General features: G+C 44.0%; 1 protein-coding gene across 3 annotated transcripts in view; it reads right to left on the minus strand.

Annotated features, from left to right (window-relative positions):
* LOC115124832 (autism susceptibility gene 2 protein homolog) overlaps positions 1-12,583 on the minus strand; it is a 29,584-nt gene extending 17,001 nt beyond the window's left edge. For all 3 annotated transcript variants that reach the window (XM_029654326.2, XM_029654334.2, XM_029654318.2), the window contains exon 1: positions 11,412-12,583. In XM_029654326.2, the coding sequence (XP_029510186.2) occupies positions 11,412-11,762 (351 nt within the window). In that variant the 5' untranslated portion in view covers positions 11,763-12,583. The remainder of the gene's footprint in view (positions 1-11,411) is intronic.
* Between the last annotated feature and the right edge of the window lie 10,341 nt (positions 12,584-22,924).

Here is a 22,924-nt window from a genome sequence, read left to right on the forward strand (position 1 = left end):
CACCTCCCTGGACAGTTACCAAGCATGTCTGATAAAAACAATCACTGAGCTTGGCTCTGAATAGCATCAGGCACACACAGCTGTGGAGACGCAGGGGGGAGTAACTCAACTAACCCCAAAAAACACAAACAAGGGCTGAGTGAGAGAGAGTGGGTGAAAATAACCTTGGGTAGTAGATCCGTTTTGCCAGCTACACTGAATACAATAGGGTGAAACCAGCTAAATCCAGGTTAGGGTTTGCAGTGACAATGGCTTTGAAAATGAACATTGGCCCTAAATCCCAGGTAAAGCCCAGCGGCTTACAAAGGATTCAGTGGATGGGCTCTCATCAAGTTCCACTGTCACATTCGTACCTCTATCCAGTCACTCTCACCACCCATGGAGCCAAAAGTGAATGGCAGTAACATGCATGTTCTAACACGGTCTCTCCTCGGTGGACAGAAGACATGGACATCAAGCTATTAACAGCTCATGTGCCACAGCTTCTGCAATCAGACCTCACATATCAGCTCTCACCAGGTAGCTGAACATAACCTGGCCTGCAAACGTTCCACAAAGGACATGGGATACAAGAGGCCAGGGAAACAAGGTGGCTTGTTACAGTAGGCTGTTCAAATCCAATTTGCATCCAATGGCACAGGAAGCGCTGCTTCAGCCTCCATTAACTGCTCTGTAAATCATTAACTCTATTGATGTGACATAGATTTCAAAGACGCAACGCAAGCAGGGGTACAACAGAGAGTCGGTCGGTTAATTGTATAAAGCTAATAGCATCCGCTAACATGCCTTTTTATCAGAGTAATAGATGGCTAATTTCAGAGAGCTATTTTCCCATGACAAGATATCGTACAAGACAGTGGCACACAGTTCCTTCTAGAGATCCAGAGAGATCTGTTACAGTGAAATATATGCCTACAGTTGTGCCTTCCTATGTTCATTGATTCAAGCACTGCACTGTAGGAGAGAAGACCCAGCAGATCTTGATGTTCCTGGGCATTAGATTCATGATGGATTCCTAAACTGTGTGTAAAGCTACAGGTCTACAGATGATTTGTCTTTATCCTCCTGACCACGACAGAGATAATACTGGCAACAGCCTGTCCATAGGTCAAGCACTCCATTTATCCATACATCCCCAGCTAGACCGCTTTCTGTCATTAGGAACTGTTCGATCACATGGCACTATAGGCCAACATCTTCTGGTACAAGGTTCACTTTAAATGCCCCTGACTTTTACAGATGCCATCTGTAGAGTGGCCAGTGGTGGAAAAAGTACCCAATTGTCATTATTGAATAAAAGTAAAGATACCTCAATAGAAAATGACTTGAGTAAAAAGTTGCCCAGTAAATTCCTACTCGAGTAAAACTTTATAAGTATTTGGTTTTAAATACACTTAAATGTATACATCTTTTCAAATTCCTTATATAAAGCAAACAAGATGGAACCATTTTCTTGTTTTTTTAAATGTACGGATAGCCAGGGCCATGAGCTAACGCTCAGACATCATTTACTAAGGAAGCATGTGTTTCATGAGTTCACCAGGTCAGAGGCAGTAGGGATGACCAGGGATGTTCTCTTGATAAGTGTGTGAATTAGACAATGTCCTGTCCTGCTAAGCTTTCAAAATGTAACGAGTACTTTTGGGTGTCAGGGAAAATGTATGGAGTCAAAAGTACATTATTTTCTTTAGGAATGTAGTGATGAAGTAAAAGTAAAAGTAGTCAAAAAAATAAATAGTAAAGTACAGATACCCCAAAAAACAACTTAAGTAGTACTTAAACGTATTTTTACTTAAGTACTTTACACCACTGAGAGTGGCTATAGATATACTAGGTTCATAATCACTTTATTTGAATGCTGAAATGGAGTTTGTGTGTCATTTCCCACAGTACTTGTGACACATAATTAAGTGGTAATTAGACACTTAACATGCTGACCAGACATGTTGATTTTGTCCACCCACACCAGACACGATCAGGACACACAGGCTGAAATATCAAAACCAACTCTGAACCAACTATTTTAATTTGGGGACAGGTCAAAAACCATTGAACATTTATGGCAATTTAGCTAGCTAGCTTGCTGTTGCTAGCTCATTTGTCCTGGGAAATAAACATTGGGTTGTTATTTTATCTGAAATGCACAAGGTCCTCTACTCCGACAATTAATCCACAGATAAATGGGTAAACATAGTTAATTTCTCGTAATCTCTCCTCCTTCAGGCTTCTTCTTCTTTGGACTTTATATGCCAGTTGGCAACCAACTTTAAGGTGCATTACCACCACCAACTGGACTGGAGCGTGGACCTCAGGTCATCTTTCAATCACACATGTGGGTATTTGCTCCTAAAAACCAACGAGGATGGGAGAGGCGGGACTTGCAGTGTGTCAAGCATCACAAATAGAACCAAGTTCTATTTTGAAGCCTGCCAACGCAGATGCTCGTTTACTCACAAGATTTAATAACATGCATGTGTAAATTTATTTTGCAACGCGAGCTGTGTGGTCAGCATTACACTCTCTATTTCCCATGACACGTCCAGCAGCCTGAGGTCACGGGTCCTGCCACTGAATTACTGGACCTGCACTGACTGGGCAATCAGTCGAGCAATTTATGCACCAGTAATGGACTGAAGACGAGTCATAAATATTCTGACACTGCCATGGCTTTGCCTTACAAGTCTAAATGTGTAGGCTACTTTGTCACATAACTGTCAAACATATTTAAAGGAGGTAATGGTGGCCAAAAAAGATACATTTAAAAAAAAAAATTTTTTTTTTATTGATCTGTTATTTTACCAGGTAAATTGACTGAGAAAACATTCTCATTTGCAGCAACAACCTGGGGAATAGTTACAGGGGAGAGGAGGGGGATGAATGAGCCAATTGTAAACTGGGGATTATTAGGTGACCATGATGGTTTGAGGGCCAGATTGGGAATTTAGCCAGGACACCAGGGTTAACACCCCTACTCTTACAATAAGTGCCATGGGATCTTTAATGAACTCAGAGAGTCAGGACACCCATTTAACATCTCATCCGAAAGACGGCACCCTACACAGGGCAGTGTCCCCAATCACTGCCCTTGGGTATTGGGATATTCTTTTAGACCAGAGGAAAGAGTGCCTCCTACTGGCCCTCCAACACCACTTCCAGCAGCATCTGGTCTCCCATCCAGGAACTGACCAGGACCAACCCTGCTTAGCTTCAGAAGCAAGCCAGCAGTGGTATGCAGGGTGGTATGCTGCTATTGCTGAAATTGCAATAGAACATAATGTCACTTTCTTGTGTTGTTGTAACTTTAATGTGTTACAGAGTTAATGTTTAAGTTCATTCATTGAGCTGTATCTAAAGATATTTCTTTACAGTTATTTACATATGTAATTGTATTGGTTTGTATTGAATTACGCTTTTTGACTGCAAGTTCCAGAATGACTTGCGACAGGAATGAGAGAGATAACGCGCCAGTTATGTGCAGGTGCAAGGTGATTAAGTGATTAAGCTGACTTTCCGATAGTACAGAGCAATGCAGGTAAGATGCTATCTAAAGTTGTTAAATGTAAAGTGAACAAGTATTATTACTAAAAGAAGCTTTCATATCAAACCCGACGTCCCGAGTCATTACTTTGAAGTTAGTTAATCTAAAATGTGTCAAAACCTACAGTAATGATAAACACGAGGGCGGAAAATGGAGCCAGTTTATTATCACCTAGATCCATATGCAACCACGACTGTATATTCTGTCCATATATCACAGAATATAGACTATCTACAGTCCCTATTATCTTCATTCTTAGAGGTTACATGCCTATTGTATTCAGTGTAGCTGGAAATCTACCCCAGATTATTTTCACCCGCTCTCTCTCATTCAGGCCTTGTTTGGTCTTTGGGTTGGAGTAGTTTCTCTCCCTCTGCCTCTCAACAGATGTGTGTGCCTGATGCTATTCAGAGCCAAGCTAGCAGTGATTGTTTTGATCAGAAGTGCTTGGTAACAGTCCAGGAAGGTGGAGAAACCCGAGTGGCTCAGTGGTCTAAGGCACTGCATCTCAGTGCTAGAGGCGTCACTGCAGACCCTGGTTTGATTTCAGGCTGTACCACAACCGGCCGTGATTGGAGTTCCCATAGGGCAGCACACAATTGGCCCAGTGTCGTTAGGGTTTGGCCGGGGTAGGCCGTCATTGTAAATAAGAATTTGTTCTTAACTGACTTGCCTAGTTAAATAAAATACATGTTTTATCATAACTGTGTGAAACAATGAGTGATTGTTTCTTCTGCCCAGTACAGATCCGATCAAGGACATTCCGTGCTTTTATAGACAGATCTTGTCATGCATAAGAGCGATGTCAGTATCATTCAGAATCCTGTCTGACTTACTGTTCATCGACTCAATACATTATCTGCACTGTCAGCTCAGGTGAATCAGATAAAATACAGACACTGACAAGTGATCCTAATCAGAACTTTGAACCGCTGACAAAAGCATACAGACAACAAACATGATCACTCCTCAAGACCCACATTACTACAATCACTCTTTTTACAGTGAGATTATATACCATATATATTATATACCATATACCACAGGTATGACAAAACATTTATTTTTACTGCTCTAATTACGTTGGTAACCAGTTTATAATAGCAATAAGGCACCATTGGGGGTTTGTGGTATATGACCAATATACCAGGGCTAAGGGCTGTATCGAGGCAGTCCGCGTTGCGTCGTTCATAAGAACAGAGCTTAGCCGTGGTATACTGGCCATTTACCACACCCCCTCTGGCCTTATTGCTTAAGTAGTGATCACCAGTTACTGTGTAAGAGGTTAGATCATGACCCCACAGTTTACATACACCTTAGCCAAATACATTTAACTTCTCTAGGGTAGGGGGCAGCATTTGGAATTTTGGATGAAGAGCATGCCCAAATTAAACTGCCTTATACTCCGGCCCGGAAGATAGGATATGCATATAATTGGTAGATTTGGATAGAAAACACACTAAAGTATCCCAAACTGTTAAAATAATGTCTGTGAGTATAACATAACTGATTTGGCAGGTGAAAACCTGAGAAAAATCCATCCAGGAAGTAGGATGTATTTGTTGTAGTTTTCTATTCAATGCCATTACAGTATCCATTGACTTAGGACTCAAATTGCAGTTCCTATGCCTTCCACTAGATATCAAAGGTCTTTAGAAATTGTTTCAGGCTTGTATTCTGAAAAATGAGGGAGTAAGAGCAGTCTGAATGAGTGGACCCTGCCGTGTCACAGAGCTTTTTCATGCGCGTGACCGAGAGAGTGCCTTTCTTGTTTACCTTTTATATTGACGACGTTATTGTCCGGTTGAAATATTATTGATTATTTAGGCTAAAAACAACCTGAGGATTGAATATAAACATCGTTTGACATGTTTCTATGAACTTTACGGATACAATTTGGATTTTTTTGTCTGCCTGTTGTGACTGCGTTTGAGCCTGTGGATTACTGAAGAAAACGTGCGAACAAAACAGAGGTTTTCAGATATAAAGATAGTCTTTATTGAACAAAAGGAACATTTATTGAATAAATGAATGTCTTCTGAGTGCAAACATATGAAGATCATCAAAAGGTAAGTGATTAATTTTATCTCTATTTCTGACTTGTGTAACTCTTCTACTTGGCTGATTACTCTTTGTAATGATTTGTCTGCTGGGCTATGTTCTCAAATAATTGTAAGGTATGCTTTCGCAGTAAAGTATTTTTTAAATCTGACACCGTGGTTGGATTCACAAGAAGTTCATCTTTAAACCTATGTAAAATAGTTGTATGTTTTCTGAAATTTTATAAAGAGTATTTCTGTATTTGATTTTGGCGCTCTGCAATCTCACTGGATGTTGGCCAGCGTCCCACATACCCTGGAGAGGTTAAACTCAGTTTTTCACAATTCCTGACATTTACTCTGAGTAAAAATTCCCTGTCTTAAGTCAGTTAGATCACCACTTTATTTTAAGAATGTGAAATCTCAGAATAATAGTTGAGAGAATGATTTATTTCAGCATTTCTTTCTTTCATCACATTCCTCAGAAGTTTACATACACACCAATTAGTATTTGGTAGCATCACTTTTATTTTTTTTAAACTTGGGTCAAATGTTTCAGGTAGCCTTCCACAAGCTTCCCTCAATAAGTTGGGCGAATTTTGGCTCATTCCTCCTGACAGAGCTGGTGTAACAGAGTCAGGTTTGTAGGCCTCCTTGCTTGCACACACTTTTTCATCTCTGCCCACAAATCTTCTATAGGATTGAGATCAGGGCTTTGTGATGGCTACTCCAATACCTTAACTTTGTTGTCCTTAAGCCATTTTGCCACAACTTTGGAAGTATGCTTGGGATCATTGTCCATTTGGAAGACCCATTTGCGACCAAGCTTTAACTTCCTGACTGATGTCTTGAAATGTTGCTTCAATATATCCACGTAATTTTCCTCCCTCAAGTGCACCAGTCCATCCTGCAACAAAGCACCCACACAACATGATGTTGCCACTCCCATGCCCTCACGGTTGGCAAGGTATTCTTCGGCTCGCAAGCCTCCCCCTTTATCCTCCAAACATAACAATGGTCATTATGGCCAAACAGTTCTATTTTTGTTTCATCAGACCAGAGGACATTTCTCCAAAAAGTACAATCTTTGTCCCCATGTGCAGTTGCAAAATGTACTTTTTTATGGCAATTTTGAGTAGTGGCTTCTTCCTTGCTGAGCCGCCTTTCCGAATAGGTCGATATACGACTCGTTTTACTGTGAATATAGATACTTTTGTACCTTTTCCCCCATTGCATCTTCACAAGGTCCTTTGCTGTTGTTCTGGGATTGATTTGCACTTTTCGCACCAAAGTACGTTCATCTCTAGGAGACAGAACACATCTCCTTCCTGAGCGGTATGACGGCTGCGTGTTCCCATGGTGTTTATACTTGTTCATCTGTACAAACAATAGTATACGTGGTACTTTCAGGCGTTTGGAAATTGCTCCCAAGGATGAACCAGGTCTACAATTTTATTTCTGAGGTCTTGGCTGATTTCTTTTGATTTTCCCATGATGTCAAGCAAAGAGGCACTGAGTTTGAAGGTAGGCCTTGAAATACAACCACAGGTACACCTCCAATTGACTCAAATGATGTCAATTAGCCTATCAGGTTCTAAAGGTTCTGAAACCATGACATCATTTTGTGGAATTTTCCAAGCTGTTTAAAGGCACAGTCAACTTAGTGTATGTAAACTTCTGACCCACTGGAATTGTGATACAGTGAATTATAAGTGAAACAATCTGTCTGTAAACAATTGTTGGAAAAATCACTTGTGTCATGCACAAAGTAGATGTGCTAGCCGACTTGCCAAAACTATAGTTTGTTAACAAGAAATTTGTGGAGTGGTTGAAAAACGAGTTTTAATGACTCCAACCTAAGTGTATGTAAACTTCCGACTTCAACTGTAGACTGACAAGGTGAATCCAGATGAAAGATATGATCCCTTATTGATGTCACTTGTTAAATCCACTTCAATCAGTGTAGATGAAGAGAAGGTGACAGGTTAAATAATGAGTTTTAAGCCTTGAGACAATTGAGACATGGATTGTGTATATGTGCCATTCAGAGGGTGAATGGGCAAGACAAAAGATTTCAGTGCCTTGAACGGGGTATGGTAGTAGGTGCCAGGCGCACAAGGTTGTTTCATGAACTGTTTTTCATACTCAACATTTTCCCTTGTGTATCAAGAATGGTCCACCACCCAAAGGACATCCAGCCAACTTGACTCAACTGTGGGAAGTATTGGAGTCAACATGGGCCAGCATTCCTGTGGAGCGCTTTCAACACCTTGTCGAGTCCATACCCTGACAAATTGAGGCTGTTCCGAGGGCAAAAAAAGGGGGGGGGTGCAACTCAATATTAGGAAGGTATTCTTAATGTTTTGTGCACTCAGTGTATGTTTAGGCAATACAGACATAGGCTAGAGTAAAACATGACTGTACTCTCCTTGACGGCTGTTTATAATGGCTTGATGAATGCCTCCCCTCTTCTACCAGGTACTGAGACAATTAGATGACACCATCAGTACCTAACGAGGACTTTTCCTCAGAGAACCTATTCACAGTGACATTGTAGTGGAACCCTGACCTAACTGAAAACCCAACACAGGCAGACCATTAATGAGAGCGAGAGAGCGAGTTTTAAACAAGAGAGTGGTTGCACTGCGCCCTGGAACTCTAAATTTGGAACTGTACCATATTCGACAGATAGCCCTACTTATCAGGGCTAAATAGTACCTATCCGCTAAATGGGGCCAACAGTCATTATTAAGCCAGTGGATTGAGGTCATGCAGTAGCAGCACATTCTACATATTAATTTTCTAAATAAAACTCGCTGTCTCTCTCTGTCTGTCAGTCTGTCACTGCAACAGACAGACATAATGGTGTTCCGTGTCAGTTCCAGGCCGTTCAGGACGACTGATGGTTTATTTACAGCATGAGCCGACAAGCAGCAGAACAAAGGATAGGAAATCACAGAGGGGGTTTATGGCAGGGAGAGTCAGCCTGTTTCCTGTCTCACAGCCTGGCTGGGCAGTGGGCCCAGGGAGAGATGGACACACACACACTTTTACAACTGCGGCCTACGGCCCTGCAAGTTGTCCATTATGTGGAACTGCGACGAACAAGGGTAAAACATGAAACGTTCAGCATTATTTGGCTGAGTGAAGTCATTGTGCTTCCACAATGCTGAAGAGAGGGGAATGTAATCCTTGGACATGACAGTCTAGTTGGAGACTAAGGGGGATGGCAAGGACAGATAACATAGAGGAGGGTAAATCAATGAGTGCCTGAGGGAGTAACACACTAACCTGGTTGTGGGACTACATTCAGTCAAACTGAACAGGCCACAGAGAGGTATTTTCAGTGTTCCTAGAACTAGAAGATTGATTCTACTGAAAAAAAGGGCTGAAAGCAAAAGCACGGCTTTCCTGTGAGCACACCGTATTATCAGCTGTCAGTGAACACTGTTACATACACAGACAAGTGACACCTGCTTGTTTAAAAACCCTTGCAGGTCCCCTGAAAGCCAAGCACTTCCTCAATCTTGTCCACACAAGGAGTTTGTAAAGAGCGTCATCCGAATAGGCAGACAAACACCACAAAGAGACAAGGAGCTGTGGAGCAGCAGCCTTTCCCCCTCTTGACTGCCTGGAGAGCTCTCAGCTGGACAGATGGGCCAGAGGTCCGGAGGGCTGGTGCACGTTAACTATGCAGCAGGGCCTTGGCTGTAATAAAGAACCTCTAGAAAGATTTACCAATCAATAGATGGAATAATTCAATGATATGCTTCTTGATCAAATAAGACCACTGTACCCACTACCTGTACAAGTTCCACCACAGAAATTATCTTGAATATAGCAACACAAAAATAAACAGAGAGCAGCCTATTAAATTAACATTTAGCTTTTGACACACTGGTAGTGTTTATCAAACAGTTACTTACATGGCATCACCTCTGGGGTGTACAGTACAGTACACACCTGACCAGGAGAACGGACTCCGAGAATACATCAAACATATCAATTTATTTCTGCAAATAGGGTGTTGAAATGTCTGCTTGGGGACCCTACTGCAGTAGGATATTAAACACTTGTAACAGTCTGACAGCTCGCTTTACAAATGACTAATCCTAGATTTAGTATTTATGAAATTCTATCTGGTGAAATCCTAGGAGCTCAGTCATCATAAAAGAGGGAGAGCAGGGAGAGATTCTCCCTGCTGCCAGAGCAGAGCTAGAGAAGAGAACAGGCCGTATGACAGAGAAGCGTTTCGCCGTTTAAAGGGTCGAGCTGCTGCAGGCGTCACCCAAACATCCACATCTAGACTAGTGCCAAAGCCAGACTAGCTGGTTACAGAGCTAATGAAACTAACCCTGTGTAAACAAACATACTGTGGGCCAGAACATCCCAGAGTCAGGCCCTGGGGAGTTACACCGTCTAGGTTACAGCACTCACTACAACAATCATTACCCAACTACACAGGCCTCGTATTAGAATCCAGGCATAGGGTCATTTTGAGCTGGAGCCTTCATCAGTCTACAGTCATCCTCGTCCGGGATATAGTGGAAATCATGTTGACAATATGCAACAGCTGTATGCAGCAGCTGTTTCTACAGTGATTTGTGTACAGTTAGCCGGTACATCGTGCGTAGTCATATAGCAAAGCAATTCCATGAGCTACTCCTCTGAGAAGCAAGGTTTGACAGGAATAGAGAAGGACCGTCATTATCGATGACCGAAGATCGCGTCGAGTCCTGTCTTGTTTTTCACGCCTGACATTTGGTATAACAATAAGTTTCTCTTCCTAGACAGAGAATGAATCAGAATGATGATGAGTATTCTGTCAGGGCCATATGCACCAATCACTGAGTAGGCTCTGGCTTTTTACTGCCGGGTTGTCTTTCACACAGTGTCACTTAGATACCATTTATCAAGTGTACTGTTAGTCACCATCTGGCGGGAAGCATTAAGAGAAAAATGTCCTCTTCAAGCATTTCAGAAGTCTCCAATGCCTTTATTATTGTCTATTTTGTATCTCTTTTGACACATGTCCCTGTGGTGACCTTGCGGGTTAAGAGCGTTGGGTCAGTAACCCGAAAGGTCGCTGGTTTGAATCCCCGAGCCGGCAAGGTGGAAAAATCATATACACTAATACTCCAGCTGATGATCCCTGCACCTGGAAGCATTTAAGCGCAAGAGAGGAGCTTTTATAAAATGGTTCAAGCCTAGGCCTACAGTTTACAACTTTTGATTTTCCATTTCTGGACCATCAGCAAATCAGAACATATTCCAAATGTGTGACATCTACCAGTTCTCTCTGCCAAACCCCAGGAATTATCATGACATTGACCAAACCAGCCAGTGTGCAGTAGTGCATCAACAATAATCTGTATTCCAGAAACACATATTCTGGAATGGAAGTAAATCTGATCTATAGAAACATAATGGACTGAGTGACACCTCAAAGCATCATAATGGTTGTTGTTGGGATAAATCAATAGTAACCTAACAGCATATGTTCAGCCATCAGCCTCTTGGCATATTGACCCTGCAAACCAACCAGTGTGTGTTTACAGCAATATCCTGGGTCCTGAAAACCTTGTCACAAGGCAGGTACAGTGTAATTACAGTGTAGATAACCATTTTATGTAACACTGTATAGGCTGTTATATAACTTTTACAATAAATGTGCTAATTAACTCACAAGAGATAACTGCGTCAACTGCACATGACCCTGGCAGAGATCTTGAGCGACGTGGGCCACGCAGGAAGATGTAATCGACTAATGTGTATCATGTCTAAACATACAACCGTCTGTCAAAAACAACAACAACATAGGCCAACGTTCTTACCTCTAAAGATTCCAGACTGAGAAAGCTGGCTATGGCAAATCCATCAATAATGTCCTCCTCCTGTGACACTGACCCTCGTCTCTTTTTCCGAGAGGGACGCGGGGGCCGGACATAATGCAAGTTGGTAATTTTTCCATAATTACACAGGGCCTTATTCCTGACCGGGCTTTGCCCTAGGTCTGAGCCAGATGACGGACTCCGGTTTTGGTCATTCCTGACAATCGCATCCCTTCTTCGCACGCGGTCTCGTTGAGATCTTGACCTCCGGCGGCGCTTTATTTTCCCGTCCATTTTAGAACTCAGAGTCGAAGCGATCGCCACACGACAGAGCGCAATTCGTTCTTTGTCCATGTGAAGTAGAAGTGTGCAGAACAGCACTTGCTTTGTTTTACAAATTTAAAAAACAATCTGAGAGACTCCTTGATCCAACAATAACAGACAAGAACATTTTCGAAGGTTGGTTTCGACTTGAATGCGAACCGTGGCTGCCTTTCTAGTTGGACCACCACAACATCAGATTGTTACTTTGTTGCGCCTAGCGAGTGGAAGAACTCTAAATTGTAACTCTTACAATAATATGAACTTGCTTTGCAACTTTTTTTTGTTGCTTGCAATTGTTGTCTGGCTGCGACAGAGCGAGGCTACAACGCTGTATCATGTCGGACTGTTCTTCTTCCATCACCGCCCGGCCAAATCTATAGTCATGAACGATTGTGCTTGGCTAGAGGGAACCCGTTTATTTAAGTAAAATAGCCTAAACAACACTTCACTTTGATGGTGTTTGGCCGATTGATTGATTGTTACTCTGGCCTTAGATATGCAAAAGCGAGACACATGAATAATCCACTCAACTCAACAAATTCCGTGATTTGTAGAATCATCCATTCTCAGGCTATTTGTTCAAAGCTTGTCAACCTTCACGACAAAGTAAGCAAACCCCAGCCAGAAAACGATTTGCCTTTCCTGAGTCGGTATTGTTTCTAAATAAATCCAGCCTCGAATTCTTCTTTCCTTGGTTGATATGGTTGGTTCGAATGGCAGGTTGATCTTGAGTAAAACGTTGGGTAAATTGTGTAAAAAAAAATAAAAAAAAACACGTTAGATTTAAAGCCCACTTCCCCACTTCGCCCTACATTGCATTTTCGGTTGTACAGTAAATCCCAGTACCGCGAACAACTGACGTATTTCCGCCACTTCTGCACGGAAGTGCCTGAAATGATCAGCGATTTAACGCTGAGGGGAGGAGGTGAAAGATGTACCCTTTCATGACCCTATGTGCTGCTTGAAAGGGTTGGTTTTAGTTCTGTTCTTTATACTGCATTATTATAGGTTTGAAGTTTATTACAACACAGAGTAGCCTAGGCTGAGAATAGGCAGATCTTATTGACCCTTTAAACAAACAACAACAAAAAAGAGCCAGTGATGGTGAAATAAAGGGTTTTGAGGGAATGTGATTAATTTATTTCACCATTAGTCATGAATAAATTACAAGCAAAACAGTTTTTCTATATGGATTCTCTTTTTTTGCATAATAACCTATTACTAATGGGAAAATGTTGCCTAAGATGTGTTACACTAAGGCAGTGTTAAATTAATCGGAGTGGCCACAGATCCGACTTTTCCGGACCCTTCTTCCCAACATTCTCTGCTCTACTTGTTCGGCTGCTCAGAGAACAGGCTACTCTGGCAAATGGCTGTGATTATATGGTTAGATCAAAGCCGAGTCAATGTCTGCAAGATCACATAATGATAGTATTCTAAATAACAGAATGGAATAAAATAGCATAGTATGACGTTACTGTATTACAAAAAAACACCACATAATTTCTTACGAGATTTTAGGATGATTGTGCGAATGGTCACATCTTTCTCTCTTATGTGGCCAAAACTCAACAGTGCGTGGCACAAGGCAAAATATGTGCTTTGATTGAAACAAAACACAGGTACACTACCGCTCAACAGTTTGGGACCACTTAGAAATGCCCTTGTTTTTTAAAGAAAAGCTCATTTTTGTCCATTAAAAACTGGCAGTGATAAATGTGAAGGGAGGCCACAGACATGTGTACATAATGCAGATCATAATGTGATCTTGCAGACATTGATTCAGCTTTGATCTAACTTTATTAAACTAGCAGCATTCGCCAGTGTAGGCCTGTCGTGTTCTCTGTGCAGCCGAACGAGCAGAGCAAAGACTGTGCGTAAAGTAGGGAATCAGGCACATGCACAGTAGCTTTGGGACCTTTGGCTGTCGGGTAGGAGGCTCCGGTGCCGCCTAGGCCAGAAAATTATTCAAAAGTTGTAGGTCTAATCCTAATCCACAGGCATGCTCGGCATCGGCATTCCTGTGCCGAGAAAACAAATAAACCTCCATAGCTGCAGGACCTACATTGATTCACGTTAGTGCTCAAAGTGTCCTGCTACAATTGCCTCAGGAACAGGACATAGTAGAAAGCTTCCTTAATGCACAGGTTGCCATTACCAGTAACATCCAGCCTTTATTGAGCCTGCCCATGATTTGAGTCTCTCCCAGAGGAACCTTAGCAGAATGTTAAAATATGCATGAAGCATGAAGATGCTCATATCATCCTCTCTGTTGTCCTCTGGGTTTCTGAACAAAGTTGATCTGATAACGGCTTTATCACTGCAGTTCTACATTTTGCTCTATTATCATTTAAAAAACTCTGTTGATTTTAAACTTCTTTGATTTACAATCCTTGCATAGTGAGAGCTGTGCTGCAGTAGTTACCACATTCCCCATGTGCCTCAGGTCTCTAGAGGTGCACTGACAGACTGTGGGTTTACCCTAATTAAGTGCTCCATTTAGAAAGGTCCTGTAGGTTGAATTTGTACAGAATTGCTCCACTAGGCTGCTGGAGACCATTTACAAATGGGACATGTATGCTCTGAAACATTCAATACTCATTCATGTTCATTTGCTTCATTGTGCTCCCACTTCTCTCCTATTACATTGGATGCAATGGTGATGCTTGCTGGCAGACCAAATATTCATCTTGACTTAAGGTAAGGTTATGACTGTGTCTTCTATTCTTGTTGCCATTCCCAGATGCCAAAGCATTTAGACAAACCTTTGTTATGACTGCAATGGTTTACTTTGTAATTAAATCTGACTGATGAGTTGCAGTGAAATTATATGAAACACAGAACAGAGCGACAGAACTGAAAGCATATTTTGTGAGAAACAGGAACATATGTTGTACTTATCACAGTTTTGGAATAGGTGGCTTGTAATAAACTAGTCCTGAACATATCTAAAAGTTAAAGCATTACATTTGGTACTAATCATTCCATAAGTTCTAGACCTCAGCTAAATCTGGTAATGAATGATGTGCCTGTTGAGCAAGTTGAGGATACTAAACTGGCTGGTGTCACCTTAGACTCTAAATTGTCATGGTCTAGGCATATAGATTCGATTATTGTAAAGATGAGCAGAGGTCTGTCTGTGCTAAAGAGATGCTCAGCATTTTTAACACCACAGTCCCTTCAATTGAAGTGGTGGGAAACAAACAAAAGTGGCCACATCTCCCCCAAAACGGATAAAAAATGAAATCACTGATAATTATAATTATTCACTGGCTTCCAGTTGAAGCTCGCATCCGCTACAAGACCATGGTGCTTGTCTACGGAGCTGTGAGGGGAACGGCACCTCAGTACCTCCAGGCTCTGATCAGGCCCTACACCCAAACAAGGGCACTGCGTTCATCCACCTCTGGCCTGCTCGCCTCCCTACCACTGAGGAAGTACAGTTCCCGCGCAGCCCAGTCAAAACTGTTCGCTGCTCTTTCCCCCCAATGGTGGAACAAACTCCCTCACGACGCCAGGACAGCGGAGTCAATCACCACCTTCCGGAGACACCTGAAACCCCACCTCTTTCAGGAATACCTAGAATAGGATAAAGTAATCCTTCTCACCCCCCCCCCCCCTTAAAAGATTTAGATGCACTATTGTAAAGTGGCTGTTCCACTGGATGTCTTAAGGTGAACGCACCAATTTGTAAGTCGCTCTGGATAAGAGCGTCTGCTAAATGACTTAAATGTAAATGTAAATGTAAATTATAAGAGAGCAGGAGAACTTATAAATTGGTTCCAATAATAATAATACATTTTCAAGCACCAAATCGAGGAAATGACTGATATTCAAGGTAGGCCTATTCCAGTACTTGCATTTCTGAGCTCCAAATTCAAGTTTAAGTAGGCTACTTCAAGTCCCTTATATATTTTTAATTGCAGGTGTAACTGTCACATCTGCTCCTGCAACGCCCTCTACTGCTCATCCTGTGTCTCCTTGACCTGCCGCCACTCCCCCAGTACTCTCTCCCTCTCTCTGTGTGGGTGTGATTGTGTGGGCGGAGACAGGTGTGCTGGAGTCAGAGCAGATCCCCACCAGCTGCAACATGTTGCATAATCAAGACCTCTACAAATACTCAGCCCTGCCACTTCCACGCTGCCAGATTGTATTCTCTGCTCTGTCAGTCTACGTTTCTAGCCGTTTGTTACTATTCAGATCCTGTTGTCACTGTTTTCCTTGCATGACGCTGTTTTCCTCTCGGCTACAGTTCTGCCCACTCTGACTCTGGTCCCTGTCTCTAGTCCCACGTATCGTATTCCTGGTACTCTGTCCTGGATTCCCCACTCTACTACTCTCTTGGATTCCCCCCCGGACCTGCTTACCCCCTCTCGCTCCAGCATCAGCCTCCGCACCTGATTTCCAGCAATCCGCCCGAGCTTCCCCTGACCTGCACTCCATCTCTCCCCTGTGTTTTAATAAAAATACCTTGGTTATTTCATCCCAGTCTGCTCTTGGGTTCCACTCTGCGTAACAGTAACATGGGGGGGGAAATATATATTTGTCATGTTATTTCATTACCTGAACATATTTTGAATAAGCCCACTAGGTTATGTAATTTGTTGTCATAATATCCAGAATAATTCATAGGAATAACGTTGGATGTTGCACTCCTAACAGTTGAGCACAGTAGACTCGGTATCCAATTCGAGGCACAAAAACATGAAAAAAGGAACTTATTAACTTGATGCTTTGTCTGTTAAATCTAAGGAGACCTGCTGTAAATCAAGCAGACAACAACAGATGATCAATATTAGATCCAACGTGGATCCAGTCACAGCTGTCTTCACCGGCGTAAGGAATGAGACACCAAAATATTGTGGACATTCCTCTTGAACACCTTTTTTCCAGCACTTGGGCTGTTGTTGCATGGCATGCTCTATCGCCACAGTTGTTGTAACGATCGTTGTTGGAAGGATGGTTGGACCAAGATGCAGCGTGGGGTAGGTTAATCATTTTTATTGATGATAACCGGCACAAAACAAGAAAGAGTAACAAACGAAACGTCCAGCTTTGTAAGGATAAAAAGAGAATAAAAGGCTCTCTAAGGTCAGGGCGTGACAGTTGTTCGTAACTTGACCGTCATTTGGAAAATCCCTTCCTGGATCAGATGAAAATATCAAGGTGTAACTAATCAGCTGGACACCAAATGCGCATCCAACAAGTATTATGCATAATTGTTGAAAAAACACGTTAATGTCAGTATCGATTTAGGTTTTGTCACGTTCTGACCTTTATTTCCTTTTTTTTTTATATTTATTTAGTATGGTCAGGGCGTGAGTTGGGTGGGCAGTCTATGTTTGATTTTCTATGATTTGGGATTTCTATGTTTTGGCCTAGTATGGTTCTCAATCAGAGGCAGGTGTCATTAGTTGTCTCTGATTGAGAATCATACTTAGGTAGCCTGGGTTTCACTGTGTGTTTGTGGGTGATTGTTCCTGTCTCTGTGTTTTGCACCAGATAGGGCTGGTTTGGGTTTTCACGTTTCTTGTTTTTGTTAGTTTGTTAGTTTGTTCATGTGAAGTGATTTATTAAAACATGAATCAAAATAACCACGCTGCGCTTTGGTCCGCCTCTCCGTCAATGGAAGAAATCCCTTACAGAATCACCCACCAACCAAGGACCAAGCGGCGTGGTAACGGGCAACAGCGGCGCAAAGAGGAATGGACATGGGACGATGTATTGGACGGCAAGGGTTGCTACACCTGGGAGGAGATCCTGGCGGGAAAGGATCGCCTTCCATGGGAACAGGTGGAGGCAGCTAGGAGAGCAGAGGCAGCCGGAGAGAGGAGCCGGCGATATGAGGGAACACGGCTGGCAAGGAAGCCCGAGAGGCAGCCCCAAAAATTTCTTGGGTGGGGCACACAGGAAGTGTGGCGAAGCCAGGTAGGAGACCTGCGCCAACTTCCTGTGCTTACCGGGGGGCGAGAATATCGGCCGGGCTAGAGTGGGCATCGAGCCAAGTGCCATGAAGCCGGCTCTACGCATCTGGTCTCCAGTGCGTCTCCTTGGGCCGGCTTACATGGCACCAGCCTTGCGCACGGTGTCCCCGGTTCACCTGCATAGCCTAGTGCGGGCTATTCCACCTCGCCGCACTGGCAGGGAGACCGGGACCATTCAACCGGGTAAGGTTGGGCAGGCTCGGTGCTCAAGAGCTCCAGTGCGCCTGCACGGTCCGGTCTATCCGTCACCACCTCCACGCACCAGCCCTCCGGTGGCAGCCCCCCGCACCAGGCTGTCTCTCCGGCTCATCCTTACAGAGGCTCCCGCCTCTCCAGCGCTGCCGGAGCCTTCCTCCTCTCCAGCGCAGCCGGAGTCTCCCGCCTGTTCGGCGCTACCAGAGCTCCCGCCCCTCAGTCCAGAGGCGCCAGAGCTACTCAGTCCAGCGCTGTCAGAGCCTTCCTCTCCAGCGTTGCCGGAGCTTCCCGTCTGCCCAGCGCCGCCAGTGCCGCCAGTCTGCCCAGCGCCGCCAGTCTGCCCAGCGCCGCCAGTGCCGCCAGTCTGCCCAGCGGCGCCAGAGCCACTCAGCCCAGCGGCGCCAGAGCCCCTCAGCCCAGCGGCGCCAGAGCCCCTCAGCCCAGAGGCGCCAGAGCCCCTCAGCCCAGAGGCGCCAGAGCCCCTCAGCCCAGAGGCGCCAGAGCCCCTCAGCCCAGAGGCGCCAGAGCCACTCAGCCCAGAGGCGCCAGAGCCACTCAGCCCAGAGGCGCCAGAGCCACTCAGCCCAGAGGCGCCAGAGCCACTCAGCCCAGAGGCGCCAGAGCCACTCAGCCCAGAGGCGCCAGAGCCACTCAGCCCAGAGGCGCCAGAGCCACTCAGCCCAGAGGCGCCAGAGCCCCTCAGCCCACAGGCGCCAGAGCCCCTCAGCCCACAGGCGCCAGAGCCCCTCAGCCCACAGGCGCCAGAGCCCCTCAGCCCACAGGCGCCAGAGCCACTCAGCCCAGAGGCGCCAGAGCCCCTCAGCCCACAGGCGCCAAAGCCCCTCAGCCCAGAGGCGCCAAAGCCCCTCAGCCCAGAGGCGCCAGAGCCCCTCTGTCCCGAGCTTCTGCCCCTCTGTCCCGAGCTTCTGCCCCTCTGTCCAGAGCTTCTGCCCCTCTGTCCAGAGCTTCTGCCCCTCTGTCCAGTGGGGTCATTGAGAAGGGTGGCCATGGTTAGAAAGCCACGGAGGCGGACAATAAAGCGGACTAAGACAATGGTGAAGTGGGGTCCGCGTCCCGCGCCAGAGCCGCCACCGCGGACAGACGCCCACCCAGACCCTCCCCTATAGGTTAAGGTTTTGCGGCCGGAGTCCGCACCTTTGGGGGTACTGTCACGTTCTGACCTTTATTTCCTTTGTTTTGTATTTATTTAGTATGGTCAGGGCGTGAGTTGGGTGGGCAGTCTATGTTTGATTTTCTATGATTTGGGATTTCTATGTTTCGGCCTAGTATGGTTCTCAATCAGAGGCAGGTGTCATTAGTTGTCTCTGATTGAGAATCATACTTAGGTAGCCTGGGTTTCACTGTGTGTTTGTGGGTGATTGTTTCTGTCTCTGTGTTTTGCACCAGATAGGGCTGTTTTGGGTTTTCACGTTTCTTGTTTTTGTTAGTTTGTTAGTTTGTTCATGTGAAGTGATTTATTAAAACATGAATCAAAATAACCACGCTGCGCTTTGGTCCGCCTCTCTGTCAATGGAAGAAATCCCTTACAGGTTTTCAGTATCAAGTGACTCTTACGGTTAGAAGCATTACATTTTGGAATGCATATATCATTTGGGATTTGTATGCCCATGAAATGTGCTTTCACCCCGTGACAGAAGAAGACACGAAATGTTACATAAATACACTGCATTTTTGAGATCTCTAAACAAAAAAACGATCCAACAGCTAGATCCAGGATTCTTACAGGGTTCAAGTTCAATGTCTAATTTAACTGATTAATGATTCATGTATGATATAATGACAACTTATACTGACATAAATGCAAGGACAGAAAAGTAAGGTTTTATGCCACACTTTTTTGGACAAATCCATCAAGACACCCACCACGATAAAGGGTTAAACATAGGTTTAAATCAACTCGTGACTTTTATTGAATTATAGCTATGACCCCCCCTCCCTTTTATCTTAATGTAATGACATGAAAGAAAATTGCAGATCGTTATCAACGACATCAACAGCTGTAACAAGTTGTCCAGTGTAGGAAATTCTCACTGAAACCCTCATTTAACTGTCAGTAATGTGGGTAACTGTCAGTCATGTCGGTTACTCAGTCGTGGGTAACTGTCAGTAGTGTGGGTAACTGTCAGTCATGTGGGTAACTGTCAGTCATGTCGGTTACTCAGTTGTGGGTAACTGTCAGTAATGTGGGTAACTGTCAGTCATGTTGGTAACTCAGTCGTGGGTAACTGTCAGTCATGTCGGTAACTCAGTCGTGGGTAACTGTCAGTAATGTGGGTAACTGTCAGTCATGTGGGTAACTGTCAGTCATGTCGGTAACTCAGTCGTGGGTAACTGTCAGTCATGTCAGTAACTCAGTCGTGGGTAACTGTCAGTAATGTGGGTAACTGTCAGTCATGTGGGTAACTGTCAGTCATGTCGGTAACTCAGTCGTGGGTAACTGTCAGTCATGTCGGTAACTCAGTCGTGGGTAACTGTCAGTAATGTGGGTAACTGTCAGTCATGTGGGTAACTGTCAGTCATGTCGGTAACTCAGTCGTGGGTAACTGTCAGTCATGTCGGTAACTCAGTCGTGGGTAACTGTCAGTCATGTCGGTAACTCAGTCGTGGGTAACTGTCAGTCATGTGGGTAACTGTCAGTCATGTGGGTAACTGTCAGTCATGTCGGTAACTCAGTCCTGGGTAACTGTGAGTCATGTGGGTAACTGTCAGTCATGTCGGTAACTCAGTCGTGGGTAACTGTCAGTCATGTGGGTAACTGTCAGTAATGTGGGTAACTGTCAGTCATGTCGTTAACTCAGTCGTGGGTAACTGTCAGTCATGTGGGTAACTGTCAGTAATGTGGGTAACTCAGTCGTGGGTAACTGTCAGTCATGTCGGTAACTCAGTCGTGGGTAACTGTCAGTCATGTCGGTAACTCAGTCGTGGGTAACTGTCAGTAATGTGGGTAACTGTCAGTCATGTCGGTAACTCAGTCGTGGGTAACTGTCAGTCATGTCGGTAACTCAGTCGTGGGTAACTGTCAGTCATGTCGGTAACTCAGTCGTGGGTAACTGTCAGTCATGTCGGTAACTCAGTCGTGGGTAACTGTCAGTAATGTGGGTAACTGTCAGTCATGTCGGTAACTCAGTCGTGGGTAACTGTCAGTCATGCCGGTACCTCAGTCGTGGGTAACTGTCAGTAATGTGGGTAACTGTCAGTCATGTGGGTAACTGTCAGTCATGTCGGTAACTCAGTCGTGGGTAACTGTCAGTCATGTGGGTAACTGTCAGTAATGTGGGTAACTGTCAGTCATGTGGGTAACTGTCAGTCATGTCGGTAACTCAGTCGTGGGTAACTGTCAGTCATGTGGGTAACTGTCAGTAATGTGGGTAACTGTCAGTCATGTGGGTAACTGTCAGCCATGTGGGTAACTGTCAGCAATGTGTTCTATTGTTCTTATTTTAGATGTGTGTTGTTTAGTCCTTGAGCACTTCTAGTGTATTGATGTTCTTCTGTATTATGTCATGTTTCATGTTTTGTGTGGACCCCAGGAAGAGTAGCTGCTGCTTCAGCAACAGCTAATGGGGATCTGAATAAAATACCAAAAATACTAAATATACACTGCTATTTCAGTCACGCACAGATCTGAGAGATCACAGGGCAAATTTGCAAGACTAATCAGTATTGTGTAATGCAATTGTTCAATGTTATTCTATACTAGATAGGCCCAGGCAGTCACCATAGCCATTTACTTTTGTGTTACACTGCCCCCTGCTGGTGTAATGCCTGGCTCTTTGAAAACCCCTTGAGAAATCAGAAACATGCCTGTCAGTAGAGGGCAGCACAGGTCTATTCAAGCACAGACAATGATAGAGGCCTCTAGTTGACAAAATGCTATTTTAGCATGGGCAGCGCCATTGAGGGCCTCCACCATGCTTCCCCCATTTTAAAGTTGTCAAAGTTGTCAACTGGGTGGGTATTCCTATAGGTTGTAGCCTCAATGGCTCTACCCATGCTGTCACATATCCTATAATGGCACACATATAAAGATGAGTCCTCTATCTATCTCTAGGATCCCAGGTCACTCACTGTGCTGTTGGATCCAGTTCTCCAACATTTACATTGTACCTTCTACTATGGGATGAATGGTTTATCCACAGCTTCCACATTCACCTGTAAAAAAAAATCTCTGTGTGCACATTGCACATCATCTAACAGAAATACCTAACAGAAACATTCTCAGTAAAATCATTTTGTCATCTTTAGCTAATGATGATATTGAATATTTTCAATGTCATAGTATGGTAGACATAATAGCTAAGCAAACGTACAATACAAAATTACAAAACTCTGATCAAGGACAACAATATAGAACTGCAGCTTGTCTATGTCTTGCATAGAATTAGACATTAGAACAGTAATTTAGTAGGATCTCTATGGTGTCTTGTCTCTCCCCTCCATCTCAGATTTCAAAGAAACAAATGCCATTGAAACATGTTAGGTAGACTACATATTGCAATGAGGCAAGAATCTTTATTATTGTTATTCTCACCATCTTCTTCTGCTTGTGATGTGCTGTATAATCCGTTTACTGAAGCAGTGACCACAGCAGCTGGAGCCTGATGGCGCTCATGAAGTTGTGAGGTTAATCTGGCTAAGAGAGGGTGTCTGACACCGAGGCAGCCCCAGGCTCTCAGTTGGATGATATGGCTTTAGACAGTTGCTAATACAGACGCAGGATTGCCTGGGAAATGTGTTTGGATTGATTCCCTGGGTAGGCCAATTAGATAGAGCGAGAGAGAGAATCAGGCAGTCATCCCCAGTGCCACCTCTGCTGTATCTTTTTAAGCAATATATTCTGGGTGCTGTGGATTTTTAATGGGGTTATTCTTCAGCAATGATGTGTAGTGTTGGTTCACAGAATAGCTACTAGATGGAAGGGCTGGGCTATTGCTCTTGAATGGTTTAAGGTAGAAATGGAAAACCAACTTTAAAATGTGCAGACAGGCTGGC

This window comes from Oncorhynchus nerka, linkage group LG4 (assembly GCF_034236695.1).
Source record: "Oncorhynchus nerka isolate Pitt River linkage group LG4, Oner_Uvic_2.0, whole genome shotgun sequence".
Taxonomy (NCBI): Eukaryota; Metazoa; Chordata; class Actinopteri; order Salmoniformes; family Salmonidae; genus Oncorhynchus; species Oncorhynchus nerka.